Source organism: Loxodonta africana, chromosome 10 (assembly GCF_030014295.1).
Source record: "Loxodonta africana isolate mLoxAfr1 chromosome 10, mLoxAfr1.hap2, whole genome shotgun sequence".
Classification (NCBI taxonomy): Eukaryota; Metazoa; Chordata; class Mammalia; order Proboscidea; family Elephantidae; genus Loxodonta; species Loxodonta africana.
Window position 1 is genome coordinate 73,366,493 of NC_087351.1, and position 20,056 is coordinate 73,386,548.

General features: G+C 40.9%; 1 protein-coding gene across 2 annotated transcripts in view; it reads left to right on the forward strand.

The window, feature by feature from the left end:
* Positions 1 to 20,056, forward strand: part of PRKCH (protein kinase C eta) — a 277,251-nt gene that overhangs the window by 69,798 nt on the left and 187,397 nt on the right. The window contains exons 1-2 of one of the 2 annotated variants that reach the window (XM_064292562.1): positions 2,441 to 2,551; positions 10,752 to 10,815. In XM_064292562.1, coding sequence (XP_064148632.1) covers positions 2,441 to 2,551; positions 10,752 to 10,815 — 175 coding nt within the window. Of the gene's footprint in view, positions 1 to 2,440; positions 2,552 to 10,751; positions 10,816 to 20,056 lie in introns of those variants that run through there. The other variant, XM_064292561.1, reaches the window with a different exon arrangement.

Below are 20,056 nucleotides of genomic sequence, written 5' to 3' on the forward strand. Positions count from 1 at the left end.
AAGCCTGGCCATCTACTTCTAAAACATCAGCTGTGGAAAACCCTAGGGAGGACAGTTCTACTCTAACACGCATGGGGTCACCATCAGTTGGAGTCAACTCAACAGCAACTGGTTTTTTTTGTTTGTTTTTCGAGTTTAACATCTTGCATTTCTCTCTCTTTTTTTTTAAACTGTACTTTAGATACAATTAGAACAAACTAGTTTCTCATCAAACAGTATACACATTGTTGTATGACATTGGTTAACAACCTCATGACATGTCAATACTCTCTCTTCTAAACCCTGGGTTCCCTATTACCAGCTTTCCTGTTCCTCCTGCCCCAGGGCTGATGTGCTCCTTTAGTCCCATTTTGTTTCATGGGCCTGTCCAATCTTTGGCTGAAGGGTGAACCTCAGGAGTGACCTGATTACTGAGCTGAAAGGGTATCTGGGGGCCATCCCTTCAGGGTTTCTCCAGTCTCTGTCAGGCCTGCAAGTCTGATCTTTCTTTTGAGTTAGAATTTTGTTCTACGTTTTTCTCCAGCTCTGTCTGGGACCCTCTGTTGTGATCCCTGTCAGAGCAGTCAGTGGTGGTAGCTGGGCAGTATCTAGTTGTACTGGCCTCAGTGGAGGCTGTGGTAGGTGTGTAACACCTTGCATTTCTCTGGTCCATTGGTTGCACTTGATGAACCAATATTGATACATTGTTATTAACTTAAGTCTATAGCTTACATAAAGGTTCACTCTGTGTGGTACAGTCCTGTGCATTTTGACAAATGCGTAGTGTCATGTGTCTGCTATTATAGTACCATACAGAATAGTTTCACTGCCCCTGTTCTCCATCTATTCATTCTTTTTCTCTGTTCTTGTCCTTTTAATGCTTAAAACTTGTCTGATTGATATAGAGCTGGAAGTAGAAAATCTTCAGGGGCATAGCATTTGTCTCATTCACCTCCTTTAAAACTCTTTCCATGGGAGGGGCCATGTGGTGTGTCTGCAGCACAGGATGCTGACTCGAGGTCTCCAGGCAGCTAGCTAACTCGCGGGGCCTGCACTGCCTACCTCATTGCATCGGCCCCAGCAAATAGACTTGGCTGTGCTTAGCCTCTTGTGCCTTGTGTTCTCGCTGGGAGCTATCGAGGGACACCGTCAGGCTGGTGCCACTCCCCCTGGCCTTGGCAGTGAGGAGACGAGAGGGCTGGCAGTTAGCAGGGAGCAGCCTCAGGTGCTGGTGGCATGAGTCTTGCCTGTGCTCCCAGGGGAGACAGGTGATGACCTCATATGCTGGAAGCCAGGTTGGGGTGGCTTCAGGTTGAACAGGAGGCAGCAGACAGAGCTGCAGTAACCTGCAGGCAGATGTTGTCACGACGGACATGAGGGAGGCTGGGCAGCAGACCTGACCTACATGTGAGTCTTCCCTTGGCCTTCATTGCTTGTGAGGCCTTGGTCAATTCCATAATGTCATTGAGCCTCCATTTTCCCTTCTGTATAATGTGATGGTGATACTTAACCTTGCAGGCTATGAAGGTTAGAAACAGTGTCTGTTAAGCACTAGTGTGGCTCCTGTACATTGATGGAGTTCAAGGTATGGTAGCTGTTATTGTTGTTATTTAAGAACACAGCCACACTTCTTATTGGTTCAATCTAGTAAGAATTTTTTTCCCCCTGTAAGAATTTAAACTCTCATTTTATAACCTGATAGATTCAGCTGGAAGAGAATCAGAAATGCTTTATCATGCTTTTAGGTTCTTTTTGTTACTTATCTGTAGGATAAGACTTAGAAAAGCTATAGAAACAAGCCACGTAGCCAAGAATGGGAATTTTGTAGCCTTCCCTATTACAGAGGTCTGACTGAAGGCCCATAGAATCTAGGCGAAACTTCTGCTTTGCACGAATAAAGAATTGTTTTTTAATATGTTAGATCCCTCTGCTAATCCCAGGCTGAGATGAGTATTAAGTAGCCAGAAGTTTCCTGTCTGTGATCAATTCTAATGCCCTTTGTGAAGGGAAATGGTTGTAAATTATTACCGATTAATTAAATGAGTGTTTCCCTTGAGTCCTGTGAGCAGGCTTTTATCTAAGCCTGTTTAGAATCATGGAAAGGTTTTTAGACAACCCTCTGATTTCATGGACAAAGAGACAGAGCCAGGGATATAGAGAACGTGCCCAGTTTCTGCAATATGATGTTAAAGAAAATCAAACATTGGCCAGGGCACGGGGCTGGAGATCTGGTGGGCACATCAAGTGAACAGAGAATTCCTGAGCAATGGGCCCTTGTAGTCCATATACCACTGGTGGCCAACTTGGAGTGCTTTTATATTTAACACGTTCTGTGACTTAGTGACTTAGTGTCTTCTTTATTCTATAGTAAATGTCATAATTCCTCTTTTACAGGTGAGGAAATTGAAGTGGTCACTTGACTTTCCTATGGCCACAGAGCTTTTACCTCAGACTCTCAGAGATGGTACTAACCCCTATGCAGTGGACCGTCTTTACCTGTGAAGCAGCAGCTGCTACCCTGGGGTGTTTATCCCTGAACCTTCTATTTACCAAAGATCTCATCTCAGTTTGTGTAAGGATATTTTCCATGGAAAATCCCTGACTTTCTTTTTTTAATAGATGCTAAGAGAAAATGGAATTCTTTTTCTTGCCAGTAGTTTCTGAAATGTTTCTTCAAAAAGATGGAGGCTTCATATTTTGAAACACAATCTGCAGTTACAGCAGAAAGATGATAAATCATGTTCAGTGTGCATTTTTACTAATGATGTGTGTAAAAGCATCCTTACACTTAATAGACATTTTCATTAGTCCTGCTGCATTTTGGCATGATGCTTCCAGTTGTTTAGCTTCTCTTCTTCTGTATAAATCATTTTCTAGTGAAGGGCAGCTCTTCATTGCAAAGAACCTCACTGCTTCCCCTTCAGTGTGTTGAAAACGACAGTATACATGGGTAGGAAATTTGCATTATCACAGACTAAAAAACAAAAGGCTTTAGAGGTTTAGAGAGAGACAGCAAGGGTGTTTTCAATATCACTGTCAGATGATATTCAGCTCATTAGATCAGATCCGCAGATATTTATTGAGCATTTACTTTGTCCAGGGTAATCTGGTAGGCATGGAATTAGAGCCATTTAAAGCTGGAAAGGACTTTGAAGAGCATCTAGCGCAGGGTTCCCAGATGGTGGTCTGTGGCCTAACTGTGTCAGAATCACTCATGGAACCTTTAAACACTGTAGGTGCCTGGCCCACTTCCCTTTTCCCAGAAAATGCTAAATCAGTAGCTCTTTCATGGAACCTGGGCATCTGTATCTTTGATTCCCCTTCTTTACCCCCCTGATTCTGTGTGACAGAGAGGTTGAATGGCTTGCCCAAAGTCACAGACCAGTTAGCGCAGGGTTCACACTAGAACCCAAGTCTTCTGTGCCATTTCTGTTAGTCAACCAGACGGGGAGGATAAGCTTAAATGGGAACATGTAGTATTTAAGGCCACATCGATTCATGTGGGTACAAATGTTGAGTATCCTTTTTTTGCTTGTGTTTTTGGTGTTATATCTACAAAACTATTGCCTCACCTAAGGTCACGAAAGTTTACTTGTGTGTTTTCTTCTGAATTTTATAGTTTTAGTTCTTACTTGAGGTCTGTGACCCATTTTGAGTTGATGTTGTATATCGTATGAGGTAAGTAAGGATTCAACTCCATTCTTCTGCGTGTGGATACAATTGTCAGTACCATTTGCTGAAAAGACTTCTTGGCAGCCTTGTGCCCCTTTTTAATCTCTCTGTACCAGCCCTCCTGTTTCCTTTACCTCTGCCCCCAGGCAGCTGCTGATCTGTTTTCTGTCACTCTAGATTAGTTTGCTTTTTCTAGAGTTTCCTATAGATAGAATCATACAGAATGTACTCTTTTTCATCTGCCTTCTTTCCCTGAGTATTCTGAGATTCTTCCATGCTGTTACGTGTGTTAATAGTTCATTCTTTTTTATTATTGACTAGTATTCCATGGTAGGCATATATCACATTTTTAAAGTACATTAACCAGTTGGTGGACTTTTTTTCCCCCCTTTTTTGACTAGTACAGTTAAAGCTCCTATGTGTGTTCGTGTACAGATCTTTATACAGATACATGCTTTCTTTATTCTTAAGTAAATACCTAGGAGTAGAATGGCTAGATCAAATGGTAAGCATGTGTGTAAATTTTTTAAGAAACTGTCAAGCTGTTTTCCAAAGTGGCTTTACCATTTTACAGTCCCAGTAGCAGTGCATGAGAGTTCCAGTTACTCCACATCCTCACCAACACCTAGTAGAATCAGGCTTTTTAATTTTAGGTCTTTTAATAAGGTATGTAGTGTTATCGCACTGTGGTTTTAATTTACATTTCCTAATGACTGATGGTGTTGGACTTCTTCTTATGTACTGATTTGCCATCTGTCTATCTTCTTTGGTGAAGTGAAGTGGTAAGTCCACCTTTTAAAAAATTAGATGGTTTGTTTACTTATTATTGAGTCTTGAGAGTTCTTTACGCATTCTATATACAAGTCCCATACCAGGTGCGATTTACAAATATTTTCTCCAAGTTTGTGTCTTGTTTTTTCATTCTCTTGACAGTGTCTTCCAAGTAGCAGAGATTTTAGTTTTTGATGATGTCCAATTTATCAATTTGTTCTTTTATTGATTGTACTCTTGATGTCATATCTAAGAAATATTCGCTTAACCCGAGGTCCCAAAGATTTTCTCTAATGTTTTCTTCTAGAAGGTTTAAAGTTTTCATTTTTACATTTTAACTCTATGATCCATTTTGAGTTACCTTTTAAAAAAAAAAAAAAGTTTTTTTTTTTTTGTACAAGTTGCAAAAATGGGTCAGGGTTTCAGTTTTTTTTTTTTTTTTGCATATGATGTCTAATTGTTCTGGTGCCATTTGTTGATTTTTATTCATTTGTTCATTTATCTATTTGTGTGTAAGGATGTCATTTTTTCAAGCTGCTGTTTTCTGGGTTTCAGCGAGGGCTCAGGAGTTGTCCTCCTTACCAACAGAAATGTTCTGTAAGTGAGAAGGGGATAGAGGATTCCATGCTCCCTGAATAACTGTTACAAAAAGAATGCTAACGTGTAATGTGCCCATTTTTCTGTGGAGCCTGCCTCAGCCCCATTTTCTTGGGCATTCTGTCAGTGCCCTAGGCGATGACATAGTTAATCCGAGGCCCTGATTTAGGAGGCTGTAAGGTTGAGACACAGCATGAATGAACAAATAGAACCTGGGATCCAGTGAACCATGGAGCCTGGAACAACAAGCTGAAATTTTGCAGAAACAATATGAAGCACCTAGGTTTTTGTGTGGGTTTTTGGGCCTAACCACTGCACCAGCACAGGGCGTGGGAAACAAAGCTTTATTGCACATAGAAAAGACACACAGGTTTTAGTTGATGGCAAACTCGACCTGGGTCACTGGGGCTTCTCAGAGTGCTCATGCAGTCTGTATCTGCATCAGTGAAGCACTTGTTGAGATTGAGGTTGGCAATGATCTTGCTGTCTTCTGTGAGGGTCAGGTCATACCTCCAGGGTGATATTCACTGTTTAATGGAGATGTAAAGACACTGGGGTATGTCTGGAGGAAAATGACCAGAATGATGAGGAAGGAGTAAACCATGTCTCAGATGAAACTGCTGAAGGAGTTTGGGATAATTTATTCACTCATTCATTCAACAACAATGTACAAGGCAGAGCCCTAGGGAACAGTGTGTAATGACAGCCACATGATGTGGGTTCCAACAGTGGTCTCCATATAGATGTGGACTTGCCAAACTATCAAAGAGAGGCCTGGGAATGTCTCCCTGAAAAGGTGACTTTTGAGTTGAGTCTTGATGGACAAGTAGGAGTTTGACACGTAAAAATGGAGTGAAGGATTTTCTGTCTGGAAGGATCAGCATACCCAAAGTCACTAAGCAATAAACTCCAGATAGGTAATGAGTCTTTCCCATATTTGTGACTACATTCCCCAGTACGCTGCCTGACGTATAACACATTTGTTGATCTCTCAGGTTGATTGAAATATCATGCCTCACAAGATTCTACAAGTAACCAAAGTAGGTTCAGATACAGGTTGAATGAGCAGAGGCTGAAAGGTAGTCAGGGACACAGTGTGCAGGGGTATGTGCTGTGCTCAGGAGTTTGGACCTTTTTATGGAAGGAAGAGGAAACATTGAAGGATTATAAGTTAGTAAGTAGCATGGTCAGATTTTCATTTTTCAAACAGGACAGTGGCAGTTGATGAGAGGCTGTGAGTCTGGAGACAGAGAAAACAGCTAGAAGGCCTTTGCAGAAGTCCAGGTGAGGCCAGACAGTGGGGATGGGGAGGAAGGGGCATGTTTAGAAGAGACTCAGAAAGTGGACTGGATGGAATCTGGTAGTGATTAGATGTACATGGTAAGGAGCCTGGGCTTCCAGCATGGGCTGCAGGGTATATGGTGGGGTCACAAATGTGGGGAGGGAGTTGTTGACTAGGTGTTAACAGGTAAGAGGTAGAACTCTGGACAAGTTGATTTAAAGGAACTTGTGGGACACAGAAATGGAGAGTTTCAGAAAAGAGGCATAGGCAGGTTTGGGAGAGAGGTCTATGCTCGAGACATGGAGCTTACAAAGTGGATCTGACCCTACCTCTTACCCCAGACTACACCCTGACCCTCCTGGAACTTCCGAGATGTTTCCTTCTCTACTCCTACCCTGAAGTTGAGTCTCTCAGTTGGGTTTTGAAACCTTGGGTCTGAATAGTCCAATGGAAAGAAAAGAGGACTGAGGAGAAGCAAGATTTAAAGGCAGTCAGAGAAAGAGATGCCTGAGAGGAAAAGTTAGGAAACAGCGAGAGTAGGACCAGGAGAGAGAGGTGCCCTGGAAGCAAGGAACGGGAGAGGCCCATGAAGGAGGAAGCTGTCAAGAGGATCAGATGCTGCAGAGAGATCAGTTGAGATGAAGAAAGACATGTGGTTGGATTTGACAGGATGTTTTAGGGCTTGTAGGAGCTGCCTCAGTGCTTAAGGGAGGCAGAGAGTCAGATTGTAGTATATAGTATGGATTTTAGAAGGCCTACAGGGGATGTGAAAATTGTCTTCAAATACTTGACTTACTCTTTTTGGCTGCCATTTTGGCTAAGTCTTTTGATAGAAAACCGGACTCAAACTGGCTAAAGTGAAAAAAGGAATTTATTCGTTCAGACTACTGAAAAGTCCAGATGTATTAGGTGAGGCTTGATCTAAAGGTCTAAGTGATATCATCAAGACCTGGTCTCTTTCTCTCAGCTCTCCCCTCCTTGTTGGCTTCATTCTCCAGACACCCAAGTTTATTTCCTCCCAGATCGAAGTTCAGTAGGAGCAAGATCTTGTTTCTTCCTTGTAGCTCCAAGAGTCCTAATTGGACCTCCTTGGATCATATACCCAAACTTGAACCAATTACTGAGGGTAGGGAGTTGCAAGTGGCCAGATACAGAGCTTGGGCCGCCTCTGGACCAGTTACGGTAGCTGGAGGGATTCAGTGCTCTGATTGACAAAGCCTGGGTCACATATCTACTTTGGAGCTGGGGTAGAATCCCAGCTGAACCATTTGGACTGTGTAGTACAGGAGGGAGTAGTTCTCAAATAAAACTAGAGTGCTTTTCCCAGAAGCTGGAATGGATACTATAGCTAAAGAGAAAAAGTCCACTACAGCAGTAGGTGCTGAACTAGAATCAATGAGTAGAAATTATTGGTTGCTGCATTTCTGATCATAGAAAAAGATCTTTTTATGATGTCTGGCAATGAAATAGACCAGCTGCGGAGATATTGAATTGACTGCTACTGGAGGTACCTAAACAAAAACCACTGTAAATAGATAGCAACAACCCATCAGCACTGTGTAGATGGAACAGAAAACTTCTAAGGCAGCATTTTTCGAACTGTTTCACTGTGACCTGCAGCTAGAAATACCTTTTTGCATTGCAACCCATATGCCCTTGGCGTGTGTATAGTGGTGTCACTAGGACTGGTGTCACCCAGTGAGGTGACTCATGGTGGTGAATCCTCCCCCCATACTAATTACCACAATGTTATAGCTAAAACACCAGAAAATTTGAGAAAATTGGTGACTGTAAAAACACTGGCAGCAATGAAAACAACAGCACATGTTTTCGAAACATCCTTGTAATTGGGTAATAATGATAGCTCTGACTGGAGCTCATTAGAAGGTCCATAAAGTAAATTAGCATAGAGTCTTAGCCTTGTATGTATATCAATACGTGTGCTTACGAAAAATTTTTTGTTGTTATAACTAACTACAGGGATTTTTTATAAAAAAATAAATTTCTGCTGAACACTACACAGAAATTTTATATACAGTCATTTTGATGTCACCCCCTCTGATAGTGTCACCCAGTGTGGTCCACACCCCCCCAGACACTACTGTGTGTATACAGAATTGCAAGCAAAAAAAAAAAAATAGTTTCTTATTTCTGCTCTGTTTTGTTATACCTTTAAAACCCTGCTGTTTGCAGCTCATTGATTGTTTTTATGCACTAATGGGTCTCAACCTGCAGTCTGTAAAGTCCTTTTCTAAAGTCAGGGGTTCTTAGCATATTCGCCTCAGATGAACCTCACTTGAAGATGGCATTTGAATCTGGCTTTTCCACTGCCGTGGTGGTTTGAGTCAAAAATGAGGAAGCAAACCTATCTTGTTGTCAGCGTTCCTGGGTCTAAGTGGTGGAATCTCCCTTCTGTCAGAGCTGCTCCTGACCTGTCGGGGTGGAGAGGCCTGCTTTGCGGGCCTGCGGGGCGCTGTTGGAGGGTGCCTTTACTGGTGGCGGCCTGGAGGATCACAGAGGCAGCCCTGCAGCCTGTCCTGAGGCTGGCAGCAGCTCCTTCTGTGCCAGCAGTGGTTTATACTGTGAGGTCGGGTGTGTATGTATGCGTGCATGTGTTCTGTGCCAGGCCTTTATATTGAAGACAAGGGAGTGGTTTTTTAAAAATAACATATTTTTGACTTGAAACAAGTCGAGGCAGAGAGTGAAGACAATTAGAGACTGACATCCTGTTTAGTCATCTCTCCTGAGAGCTCTATTTTCAGAACTTCTGTAAGATTCGCCAGTAGTGTTAAGATAGTTAAGGGGAGATTGTTAATTTAGCAGGAGTTGTGATACAAATAGCTGCTTTGAACCTTGAACACTGGAATGATTTACAGGGCGGTAACCAAATTGGTAACAGATTTTATGCAAAAAGGGAGGGTTATAAGAACAGGTAAAACTTTTTGATGGTGCAAAATGGGGATCTTTTATTTTGAAAACTGGGTGTGGTCATGACCTTGGGTAAGGTCAATGCATTTTTTGTGGGAGAGGGGAGGGTCTCTGTTCACCGAAGTATAGTAAGAACAGTAAATTGTACTGTTGAGATTCTTTGAGGTCATCTGATGGAAGCCATGTCAGAAATGGTGAATAATATCATAGGCTTTCAGATGAAGCCCCTGGGTGGTGCAAATGGTTATGTACTTGGCAATAACTGAAAGGTTGGAGGTTCGAGTCCACCTTGAGTTGCCTCAGCAGAAAGGCCTGGTGACCTACATCTGAAAAACCAGTCATTGAAAATGCTAAGGAGCACAGTTCTACTCTGACACACAGGGGATTGCCATGAGTTGGAATTAGCTCATCAGCAACTGGTTTTAGGCTTTCAGATGAGAACAGTGAGACTTGGGGTGGATAAAGGGCCTTGCACGGGGTACGGAGCTGGCAGTGGCAGAGCCAGACAGAAGCCCCTGTCCTGGTCTTATCCAGTTCAGGGTTATTTCTGCCACATCATATGATTTGCAGCTTATTCACATTGAATATTCTATCAAAAATGACCATATCTATACTAAGCTTCTGTTCACCTGCCTCCTTTAGGTGAAGGCAGAAATAGCCATGAGCTGAACCTGACAAGATTTATTTAAAGACAAACTGTAAATTCATGCCATTCGATTCCCAAAGAACTTCTCAATCCAAGGTAGTAAGGTTAGCAGCCAGCATGAAAAGGGCAGAGCCTGCCCACCTGGCTAGTGGTGATCAGAGCACGGTCAGGAGGGCACCGTTCCACTTGGGCGCCATGCCGTGTGAGGGTCTTTGGGATACTGGGGTGTGTGCAGTAGCCGGGATCTCAGTGGGGGAGACAGTTTCAAGCTGCCTCAGTTGCAGAGTGGATATCTTGATATTTCAGCCCATGGATAAGAACTTTAAGGGGCATTGATATTCTTTTGAATAAGTAGAATATAGTGACTGCAAAGCACCTAAACTCCCTTCCTCTAGTGCTTCCTTAAGATTAACTAGACTGTGGTGGAAACGGCATAGACAGAGACAGCATTCTGTTCTTTATACTTTTTCTTGATTCAACTAGAGATTTGCAGTTGGCAGTCCATTATTACCTTTATTTATCTAGTTCTTATACTTGCCATAGGATTTCATAAAATGCTGCTGTTACAAGTGGTATACATAAGTTGGGAATGTCTCAGAAACAATTACCAAAAGTATATGGTGCTTCTCTATATATTGAAAAGGCAAAAAATGGAAGAGAATAAAATTTAAGATCGCGGCAACTCTGAAAAGGCTTAGTTTCTTTTAGACTGGTGTCTCAACCTGTACTACTCTTTGAGATTTCACTTGTTCCCTTTAATGAAAGCCTTAGCTGATTGCTGACTGGGATTTGTACATTTTGGCCTCTGTAAAGAGTTGAGGCCCACAAAAAATACTTTAAAATTAAAGTGTAATTTTACTTTTTTTCTCTTTCTAGATTGATTTGGAGCCGGAGGGGAAGGTATTTGTGGTAATAACCCTAGCAGGGAGTTTCACTGAAGGTAAGAACGAGTTTTGTGTTGTTTTCCGGTACATGAGCAATCTCAATTTATATTCAGTAGGAATTTCTATCATGGAAATTATACAAAGGGCATTTTGTAAAAGATATTTTTAAAAAATTTCAGTGTCTTAAATTAGTCTGGCTGGCATTTTATTACCTAATGGTTGGATTGCCAGATTAAATTAAAAAAAAAGAAACCCAAAACCCACTGCCATCGAGTCAGTTCCAACTCATAGCGACCCAACAGGGTTTCCAAGGCTGCAAATCTTTATGGAAGCAGACTGCCCTCGGAGCCACTGATGGTTTTGAAGTGCTGACCTTCTTCTGGTTGGCAGTCGATAGCTTTAAATATATTTGCTAAATCTGGTAATCTAGTATTTTGTTTAATGTACTCACTGAGTTTTTATTCATCATCATCTTGTTGTTAATAAGTTTTTATCCTCCATCATCTTGTTAGTAGGTGCCATCCAGTCGATTTTGTCTCATAGTGACCCCATGCAACACAGTAGAACTGCCCCGCAGGATTTTCTAGTCTGCAGTCGTTATGGGAGCAGATCCTGAGGTCTTTCTCCTGAAGAGCTGCTGTGTGGGTTTAAACCGATAACCTTTTGCTTAGCAGCTGAGCACTTAACTGTTGTGCCACCAGGGCTCCTATCATCATCTTAGCTGAACTGATAAATTGTTATTGCCTCTTTTGGTTTATGCCTATTAAATTGTGCTTTAGATTTGTTTTTGTGCTAACCTTTTAGCTTGTTACTGAATTTGTGTGAAAGCAATTCAGGGATCAAGTCCTCTTCCTTAGGATCTTTATGCCATTTTTATCTTTTAAGAGATTCTGTTCCTCTTCCCCTGCTACCATCCCCCGACCCCCAAGGTTTTTTTTTATTTGAGGTAAAATTTACAACAGTGAAATGAGCACTTCAGAAGTAAAAAAAAAAAAAGAAAAAAATGAGTTTTGACAAATGCATACGACCTTGTAGCCAACATCCTAATCAAAAATATATTACATTTCCATCCCTCTGAAAGTTCATTGTGCCCTTTCCCAGTCAGTCCCCTGCTGCCAGAGGCAATAAACGTGCTGATTTATTTTTTTAAGCCATAAATTAGTTTTACCTGTTCGAGAAGTTCATAAAAATACAATTATAAAGTATGCTGTCTTTCGTATCTGGTTTCTTTTGCTCAGCACAATTTCTTTGACATTCATTCATGCCATTGTATATATCAGTATTTTATTTATTTTTGTTGCTGAGTGGTATTCCATTGCATAAGTGAAGCACAATTTGTTTATGCTTTCTTCTTTTGATGGCTATTTGAGGTTTTCCCTGTTTTTTGATATTATAAATAAACTACTATATAAACATGCTTGTATATAAATTTTTGTGGCTATACACTAGGAGTGGAATTGCTAACTAATAGAGTAGGTATGTATTTAACTTTATAAGAAATTCCCAAATGGCTTTCCCAGGCGGTTGTATTATTATACTCTTCACCAGCAATGCATGAAAGTTCCGGTTACTCCGTATCATCACCAGCACTTGGTATGGTCATTGTTTTTAATTTTAGACATTCTAGTGGATATGAAATGGTCTCTTGGTGAAGTTTTAATTTACATTTCCTTGGTGTTGAGGGCTTTTTTATATACTTATTTGTCATTTGAGCCCACTTGGCGCAGTGGTTAAGAGCCTGGCTGCTAACCAAGAAGTCAGCAGTTCGAATCCACCAGCCACTCCTTAGAAATCCTGTGGGGCAGTTCTACTCTGTCCTGTAGGATCACTATGAGTCAGAATTGACTTGATGGCAATGGGGTTTTTTTTGGGGGGGGGAGTTATTGTTCCTTTAGAGTTTTTTTTAATAAGTATTTAAGTATTTTGTCCAACTAAAAAAAAAATTGGGTTTGCCTTTTTATTATTTATTTGTAGGAGCTCTTTATATTTTCCAGATATGAGTCCTTTGTCAGATATATGCATTGCGAATACTTCCAGTCTGTGTCTTGCCTATCCATTTGAAGAGCAGAAGTTTTTAATTTCTTTGAAATCCAGTTCATCAATCGTTTCATGATTTGTGTCCTCACTAAGAAATCTTTGACTAGCATGGGGTTACAAAGATATTCTCCTGTTTTTTTTTTTTTTTGGAAACTTAAGCCTGTAAGTTTAGCTTTTATATTTAGGTCTGTGTTCCTTTTAAATTTATATTTGTGTGGTGGAGGACTTGAAATTGTTTTCCTATAAAGCAATCCAGTTGTTTCAGCACCATTTGTTGTAAAAACCAAACCTGTTGACATCAAGTTGATTCTGGCTCATAGCGAGCCTACAGGACAGGGCAGAACTGCCCCACAAGGTTTCCAAGGCTGTAATCTTTATGGAAGCAAACTGCCCCACCTTTTTTTCCACGAAGTGGCTGGTGTGTTCAGATTGCCGAGCTTCCAGTTATCTGAGTTGCTTAACCACTGCACCACCAGGATTCCTTATTTGTTGTAAAGAGCCTCCTTTTCCCATTGAATAGCTTGACACTTTTTGTCAAAAATCAATTGACCATATATATATATATATGCGTCTCTTCCGTTCCAGTAATCTCTTCGTCTATCCTTATACCAACATCACACTGTCTTCATTACCACGGCCTTATAGTAAAGCTTAAAGCATTGTGAGCGCACCAACTTTGTTCTTTTTGTTTGTTTAAGGTTATTTTCCTTTCATGGCCTCCTATTGGAGTTCTGGCATCATCTCTGAGTCTTCAATCCCAAAGCTGTTCTTAAAAAAATTATTTAAATGGGGCTGCGGTCTGTGACAGATAGGAATGGCATTAGGAGCTATTGCCTCATCCTTATCTCATTTTGTTCCATTTTTACATCTTTGTTAATTCTGCTGAATTAGCAGCTTAGACAAAAACATTTTATTAGATGCTAGACATGACTGAGAAATACCTGCTGGGTCAGACTTGTAATTCCAATGTCAATGGTGGGGAGTTAAAGGCAGACACATCCATGTGTGCAGTGCAGGGGGCCAGGTGCCATGCAGGAATAGGTCCAAGGCACAAAGTTGGCTCATGGGCGAGAGCTTTAGGAAGGAGGTTTTAGAGAAAGCTTCATAGGGGAGGTGACTCATAGACAGGTTTGAAGGATAACTAGGAGTGTGCTGGAAGAAGAAGACAGTGTATACAAGGCATAGAGGTGAATATTGGTAGGTTCAAAAAGCTGAAAGTGGTATGGAGGTGTCTGTGGTTGGGGAGTGATGGGACAGAGGCCAGAGACTTGGGAGGTTTGCTCGGGACAGTCCCATTTGGCTTGCTGTACCAATGTTACTATTAACTTTCCCTCTCAAAAGTGCTCTGAGTTAGGTGAGACATCATATGGTGTCACTACTTCTAGGCAAGTAGAGGTGATGGGTGCCAGCAATGTGTTTTAAACAGAAAGACGCAAGATCTGATTTGGTGGCAGTAGGTTCAAAGGTGGGAGTGTTGTTTAGGCCATAAGAGATAACCAGTATGTGGAGAGCCATTAAGAGATTGTTAAAATTGTCTAAAGGGAAGATATTCAGGGTCTGAGTTAAGTTGGAATGAGTAGGAATAAATAGGAGGGGACAGCTTTGAGAGATGTATAAAGCCAAAAACCAAACCCACTGCTGTCAAGTCGATTCGGACGCATAGTGACCCCATAGTTTCCAAAGCTGTAAATCTCTACAGGAGCAGACTGCCACATCTTTTTTCCACAGAGCCGCTAGTTGTTTCAAACCACTGACCTTTCGGTTAGCAGTCAATTGCTTTAACCACTGTCTCAGCGGGGATCCTTTGAGAGATGTATAGGTAGTAAATCAACAGGAATGGGCAATTCATTGGATGTCAGGGATGAAGAAGGGTGATTCTCAGGTAATGCTCAGATGAAGTGTGGAGTCATTCACCAGGATAGAAACCCAGGGGGTGGAAGATGATGAATTCAGCTTTGTACAAGTGGAGCTTGAGGTGACTGTGAGACAACCAAGTAGAGATGTCTAGAAGGAATTGGGAGTCTGGATTATGGCAAGATGTTCAGGCCCAAGATAGCTAATAGCTGTAGTGCAGGGGAAGGTAGGCACATGGATGAAGGGGCCCAGTGAGAAGATTTAGAGAGAAAATCATGCTGGCCAACAGCCTTGGAACATCAGCATTTAAGGACTCTGACTCATAGATTATAATTTTTCAGATAACCCCAGGTCTGTTGAAGGTTTACTTAATGAATACCATTTCACTAATGGTCTCATTTGTTCATTCTGTAATATTTGAATGCTTAATGTATGCCTGACACTATTTCACCAAATGGCCTACCATCTTCCAAAATGGCATCTAATATTTGATAATGAAGTTTGAAGAAAGAATAGAATATAAAAGGCTTTAAAAGCGTAATAACTGAACCGGTAGTAACTGTATCTTCGAAGTTTGGTGATACAGTGAGCTGAATGCAAAGGTATGCATAATGCTTGGATAAGAAGAAAAAGTGGACCTGCTCTAAAATCTGCAGTGAGTATTGAACATACCAAGTTCTTCACTGAACAAGGAACTGGCGAACTTGGGAACGTCATAGAACAAGGGAAAAAAAAAAGGTTTTGGCAGTAATCGCTTTGTGAAGTCTTTTGCAGAGCCAGAGGCATAACCTTATTAACTGGATCAGAAAACTCGTCGTAGTTGTTCATTGTGAGAATGGTGTTATCTCTCGAGCAGGTGCAGAATTCCCCTGAGTACTGCTGCTGAAGTAGACACAGCTGAAGTGATTTATTATTTTGAAAAAGCTGTCTGATGTCACTCTTACTTCATTCTGGCTAAGCCCTTCTGGAGCTACCAACTGGATCTGCAGCCTAATCAAGCTGCACTGTGTTATACGGATGAAGCAGACCTGGGTTTTCAGCGCATGGCGTAGGAGCTGTCACTGTCCTCATGAACATGATTGTCTTTTGAGCTATTGGACTAGTTTCTACCTGGGAGTGTGGAGTGGCAAAAGAATAGGTTGAGATAAAGGAAACTGATGAAAATGCATGAGACTAAATTCATAGCTGCTATAATTCAAAGAGAAACAACAGGAAGACATTAAGTTAAAGAAGTGATATACTGTCACATGGGGACAGGTCAAAATTAAGGTGCTGCATTTTTGTGCTGTTAGAAGTAATGATATAAGATTTTAAGATTTGAAAGGAAGGTAGTTTGAATGAAATTTGCCTGGACTCAGGATACCCCAAACTTAAATGGTTGGCCTACAGAGAGAAAACCAGACATTATGTGCTCAGAAGCAGACCACGCACCATCTATGAAGTTGTTGTTACCTGCCCTTGGGTCAAATTTGCACAACAGAACAAAATGCTGCCCGGTTCTCTGACATCCCCATGATCTGTTGCAGATCAGGCCATGATCCATAGGATTTTCATTGGCTGATTTTCAGAATTAGATCACCAAGCCTTTCTTCCTACTGCCGTAGTCTGGGAGCTCCACCGAAACCGGTTCAGCATCATAGCAACACGGAAGCCCCCACTAACAGACTGCACCTGGCTGCACCTGAGGTGAACTGGCTGGGAATCTAACCCAGGTCTCCTGCGTGGAAGGCGAGAATTCTACCACTGAACCCAAAAAATCAAATCTAAAAACTGGTCAAGCTTCCAAATCTAACCACCAAATTAGAGGAAATACAGAGGCTAGCAGGATATTTTAAATGATACCGGGGATGTAATCAGCAAAATCCAGACTGTGGGAAAAACTTTACAGGACAAGAGACTTGATTTTTTTAACCAAAAATTATAAGGAAAAAAGAGGCGAGAGAACCTTAATAATAAAGGAGACATATTAACTAGTTGCAGGGTATGCACCCTATTTGGATCTTAATTCAAACAAATTGTAAAACAAACAAAAATTCTCAGAAGACAACTGAAGAAATGGAAACGTTTAACAGATACTTGGTGATGTTCAGCAGTTGTTAGTGTTATTTAGTGTGATTGTAGTTGTTTTTGTTTTTTTGTGTGTCTGTTTTTTAAAGAATATCTAGTTGAGATACATTTTGAAATATTTACTCATGAGATGATGTGATGTCTGTGATTTTCTTCAGAATAATCCAGAAGTGGGCAGAAGCGGTATAGATGAAAGCAGGTTGGCCATGAATTGATTGTTGAAACTGGGCGACGGTACATGTGGGTTCATTATACTATTCTGTCTACTTTTGCATGTGTTTGAAATTTTCTTTAATGAGAAGTTAGACAATCCAAATGACAAATTTAAAAAAATGTCCATTTTGTAGACAAAAACCAGACTCTTGTTTGCCTCTATGACATCAAAATAATGCTTTAACTTTGAACATGTGACCTCTCCTCATTTACAGATTGAGGCTGGTATATTTTATCTGTATATATTTTATCTTTAATTCCCAATTCTTATTTATCATGAAAAGACAAGTTAAAATTTTTTAAATGATGAAAAGTACTTTGGAAAGTTTTTTAAAAGTTCTAAATAAATACAAAGCAGTGAGTCAAAACCTGCAGGTAGGAAGAGATGAGTAAGATGATTCCCTTCATTCCATCATGAAGTGTTCTCATTTATAATGAATGACAAGTAAATCATCTCCTATTAACAGTTACATAACACTTCACCCTTGAAAGTTTAGTTTTAAGAGTTCCCTGAAAGAATTAATGGTCAAAGTACCTTTATGCAAGATCATAAAACAGTTTCTATGGGCACATCCGTTTCTTCCCCCTGAGTTCCCAAAACAAACATGAAGGTATTCTTCACCAATTTTGGGGGCAAGATAACTTCATTAAAAAAACAAACACCCTGAGAAGCACCTATGACTTGAAGCTTGTTTAGAAGAAAGAAGACCATTCTTTTTTGTTAAAACCTTGAATTGCCCTCTCCTCTCAGATTCTTATTATATTACTTGGAACAGATGTATTTCTCTCAGGGAAAGTATGCAGAAGTGTACTTGAATTTTGGTATCTGCTTATTCTGTCTAACAAGGCAGCACGTTATGGTGCCAAATAAGATTCTGATCTTTTTCTTTTTTGTACATTTGCCTCGGTTTTTAGCTCAAATTTCCTGCGTCAAACCACTGGTTTACAAATAATTACGTTTGCTACTCAATCATTGTGACCACAGGCACCGACAAGGCAGATGAAGTTTGCGGTGACAGCTTTGCAGCTGCAACCTACGCTTTCCTACTGTATCTGACTCTTGTGATGCATGTGTCGTTTTTAAAGGGAAAAGAAGTTATCTCTGCTGGGAGTTGATTTACAGCATTCCTTTCTCATGTTTCAAGCCTGATGACAGGTAGTTGATTTAGGGGGGAAAATTTTTTTTTTTTTTGAGGGTGAGGAAGGCCATATATCCTGCCTGAGGAGTGAGTGAGAAGCACTTCATTTTTCCTGCTGGCTTAGCGGTGCTTGTAGCTACCATTGGAAATGACTGCCAGGTCGCAGACAGGGTAGGGAAAGAGGAATTGAGGGAATGGGAGAAGGAGAACTGGAAAAGGAACAAATCATATTTTTAAAAGGAGAGAGAGGGAGAAATGAAAGAGATCAAGACTAATGGTCCCATGTCACAGGGTCCTTGCTTCTCTTACCCATGATGCTCAGCTCCTTTATTGAGTGCCTTCTGAGGGCTAGGTGCTATGCTTGGTTTGTAGTTCAGCAAGTAGCAACAGCAGCCCTTGTTTTATTTTCTTTCTGATAGCAGGGTGGCCTCTTACCTTAGTCATTGAGTACCTGCTAGGTGCTCATGTCATCCCGTATATTATTTCATTTGCTCCCCACAACAAACTTCTGAGGTTGATGTTATTCTGTTTATGCAAACAGTGAGTCACGCTCCTGCTTATGGTCTCCTGGATACTAAGTGCCAGAGCCCAGACCCAAGCACAGATTGCAGTTCTGAAGTGGAGGATCATTGAAGGGCATCCAGTTATCTGGGAGGCAGCGTAGCATTTTCTCTGTGTTCTAACTTGGAATAAAACTCCCCGGGTAGTATAATCCCACCCTCCCCAGAGTTTTGTCTTCTTTGGGGATGATGCCTTTTTACAAGACTTCCCTTGGATTTGTCTTCCTTAAACTCAAAGAAGTTTCTCCTGGCCTTCTCAGACATCAGGTGTGGATCAGAGAGCCCTGTGCAGATGGAACTTCAGATTTGCCCAAGTTTTTTTTTTTTTCACTGCTCTCAGGAGGTTCTCTTGATATTGACCTTAGACTAGAACTTAGAAGAAAATAAAAATAAAAAACGCTTTCACTTAGGGTATGATAACTGTCCTTGCCTACTGATACCCTGATACTCATTGGCTCCACCCTAACTATTTCTCTTACTCTTACTGCCTGTTGATGAAAAACTCCAAGTATGGTTCTGTTAGGGGTTTTTTGATTGGTTTTCAAAGTGCTGCTCTGCAGACCTCTGAGGGTTCCTGAGATGTTTTCAGTTGAAAACTATTTTTCCCATAATACTAAGATTCTGTATGTTTTTATTTTTTTTATTACCATATTGACATTTCCTCTAGTGGTACAAAAGAAATGGTGGATAAAACTGCTGGCACCTTACCACAAATGAAGGCAGCAGCACAAACTATACTGTGGTCAGTGTCTTCTTCACTGCTCACCATGTGTACGCTCCACACCGTGCCTGTGTGTTCTCGCCACACTCTGCGTGTTCTCCCAGCCATACACTTGTAGAAAACAAACAGGCCAGTTTCACTTAAGAATGTCCCTGATGAAGTACTAAACATTATTGATATCATTAAAACTCAACCCTTGAGTGTCATCTTTTTAATATTCTGTGTGACAAAATGGAAAGTGTGCATAAAGCACTCTGCCACTTGCCAGAACACTCTACTGTCTGGAAGAAAAGCACTGTGATCGAGTTGTGAGCTGAGCTAGCCACTTTTTTTCACAGAACACCATTTTACTTGAAAGAATGACTGGCAGACAAACTATAGTTATGGAGACTTGGGAATTTGTCAGATATTTTCTTAAAAATGCATGCAGTGAGCCTACTTTTCAAGGAAAACAACTGTGAGCGTTTGGTGCCAATGATAAAATTAGAGCTTTCCAGCTGTAATTTGAATTTTGGAAAAATTATACCCACCACTGTGAGCTTGACAGCATTCCAGTATTTAAGGACTTTTCTGATGAGTTCGTTGTTGATATTAACAATTGTGATTTTTAAAGATATTGTAAATGGAATGTGTCAACATTTGGAAGATCTGTATAATTCAGTGAACCCATATTTTCAAAATGACAGATACATGATGTTACAAAGCC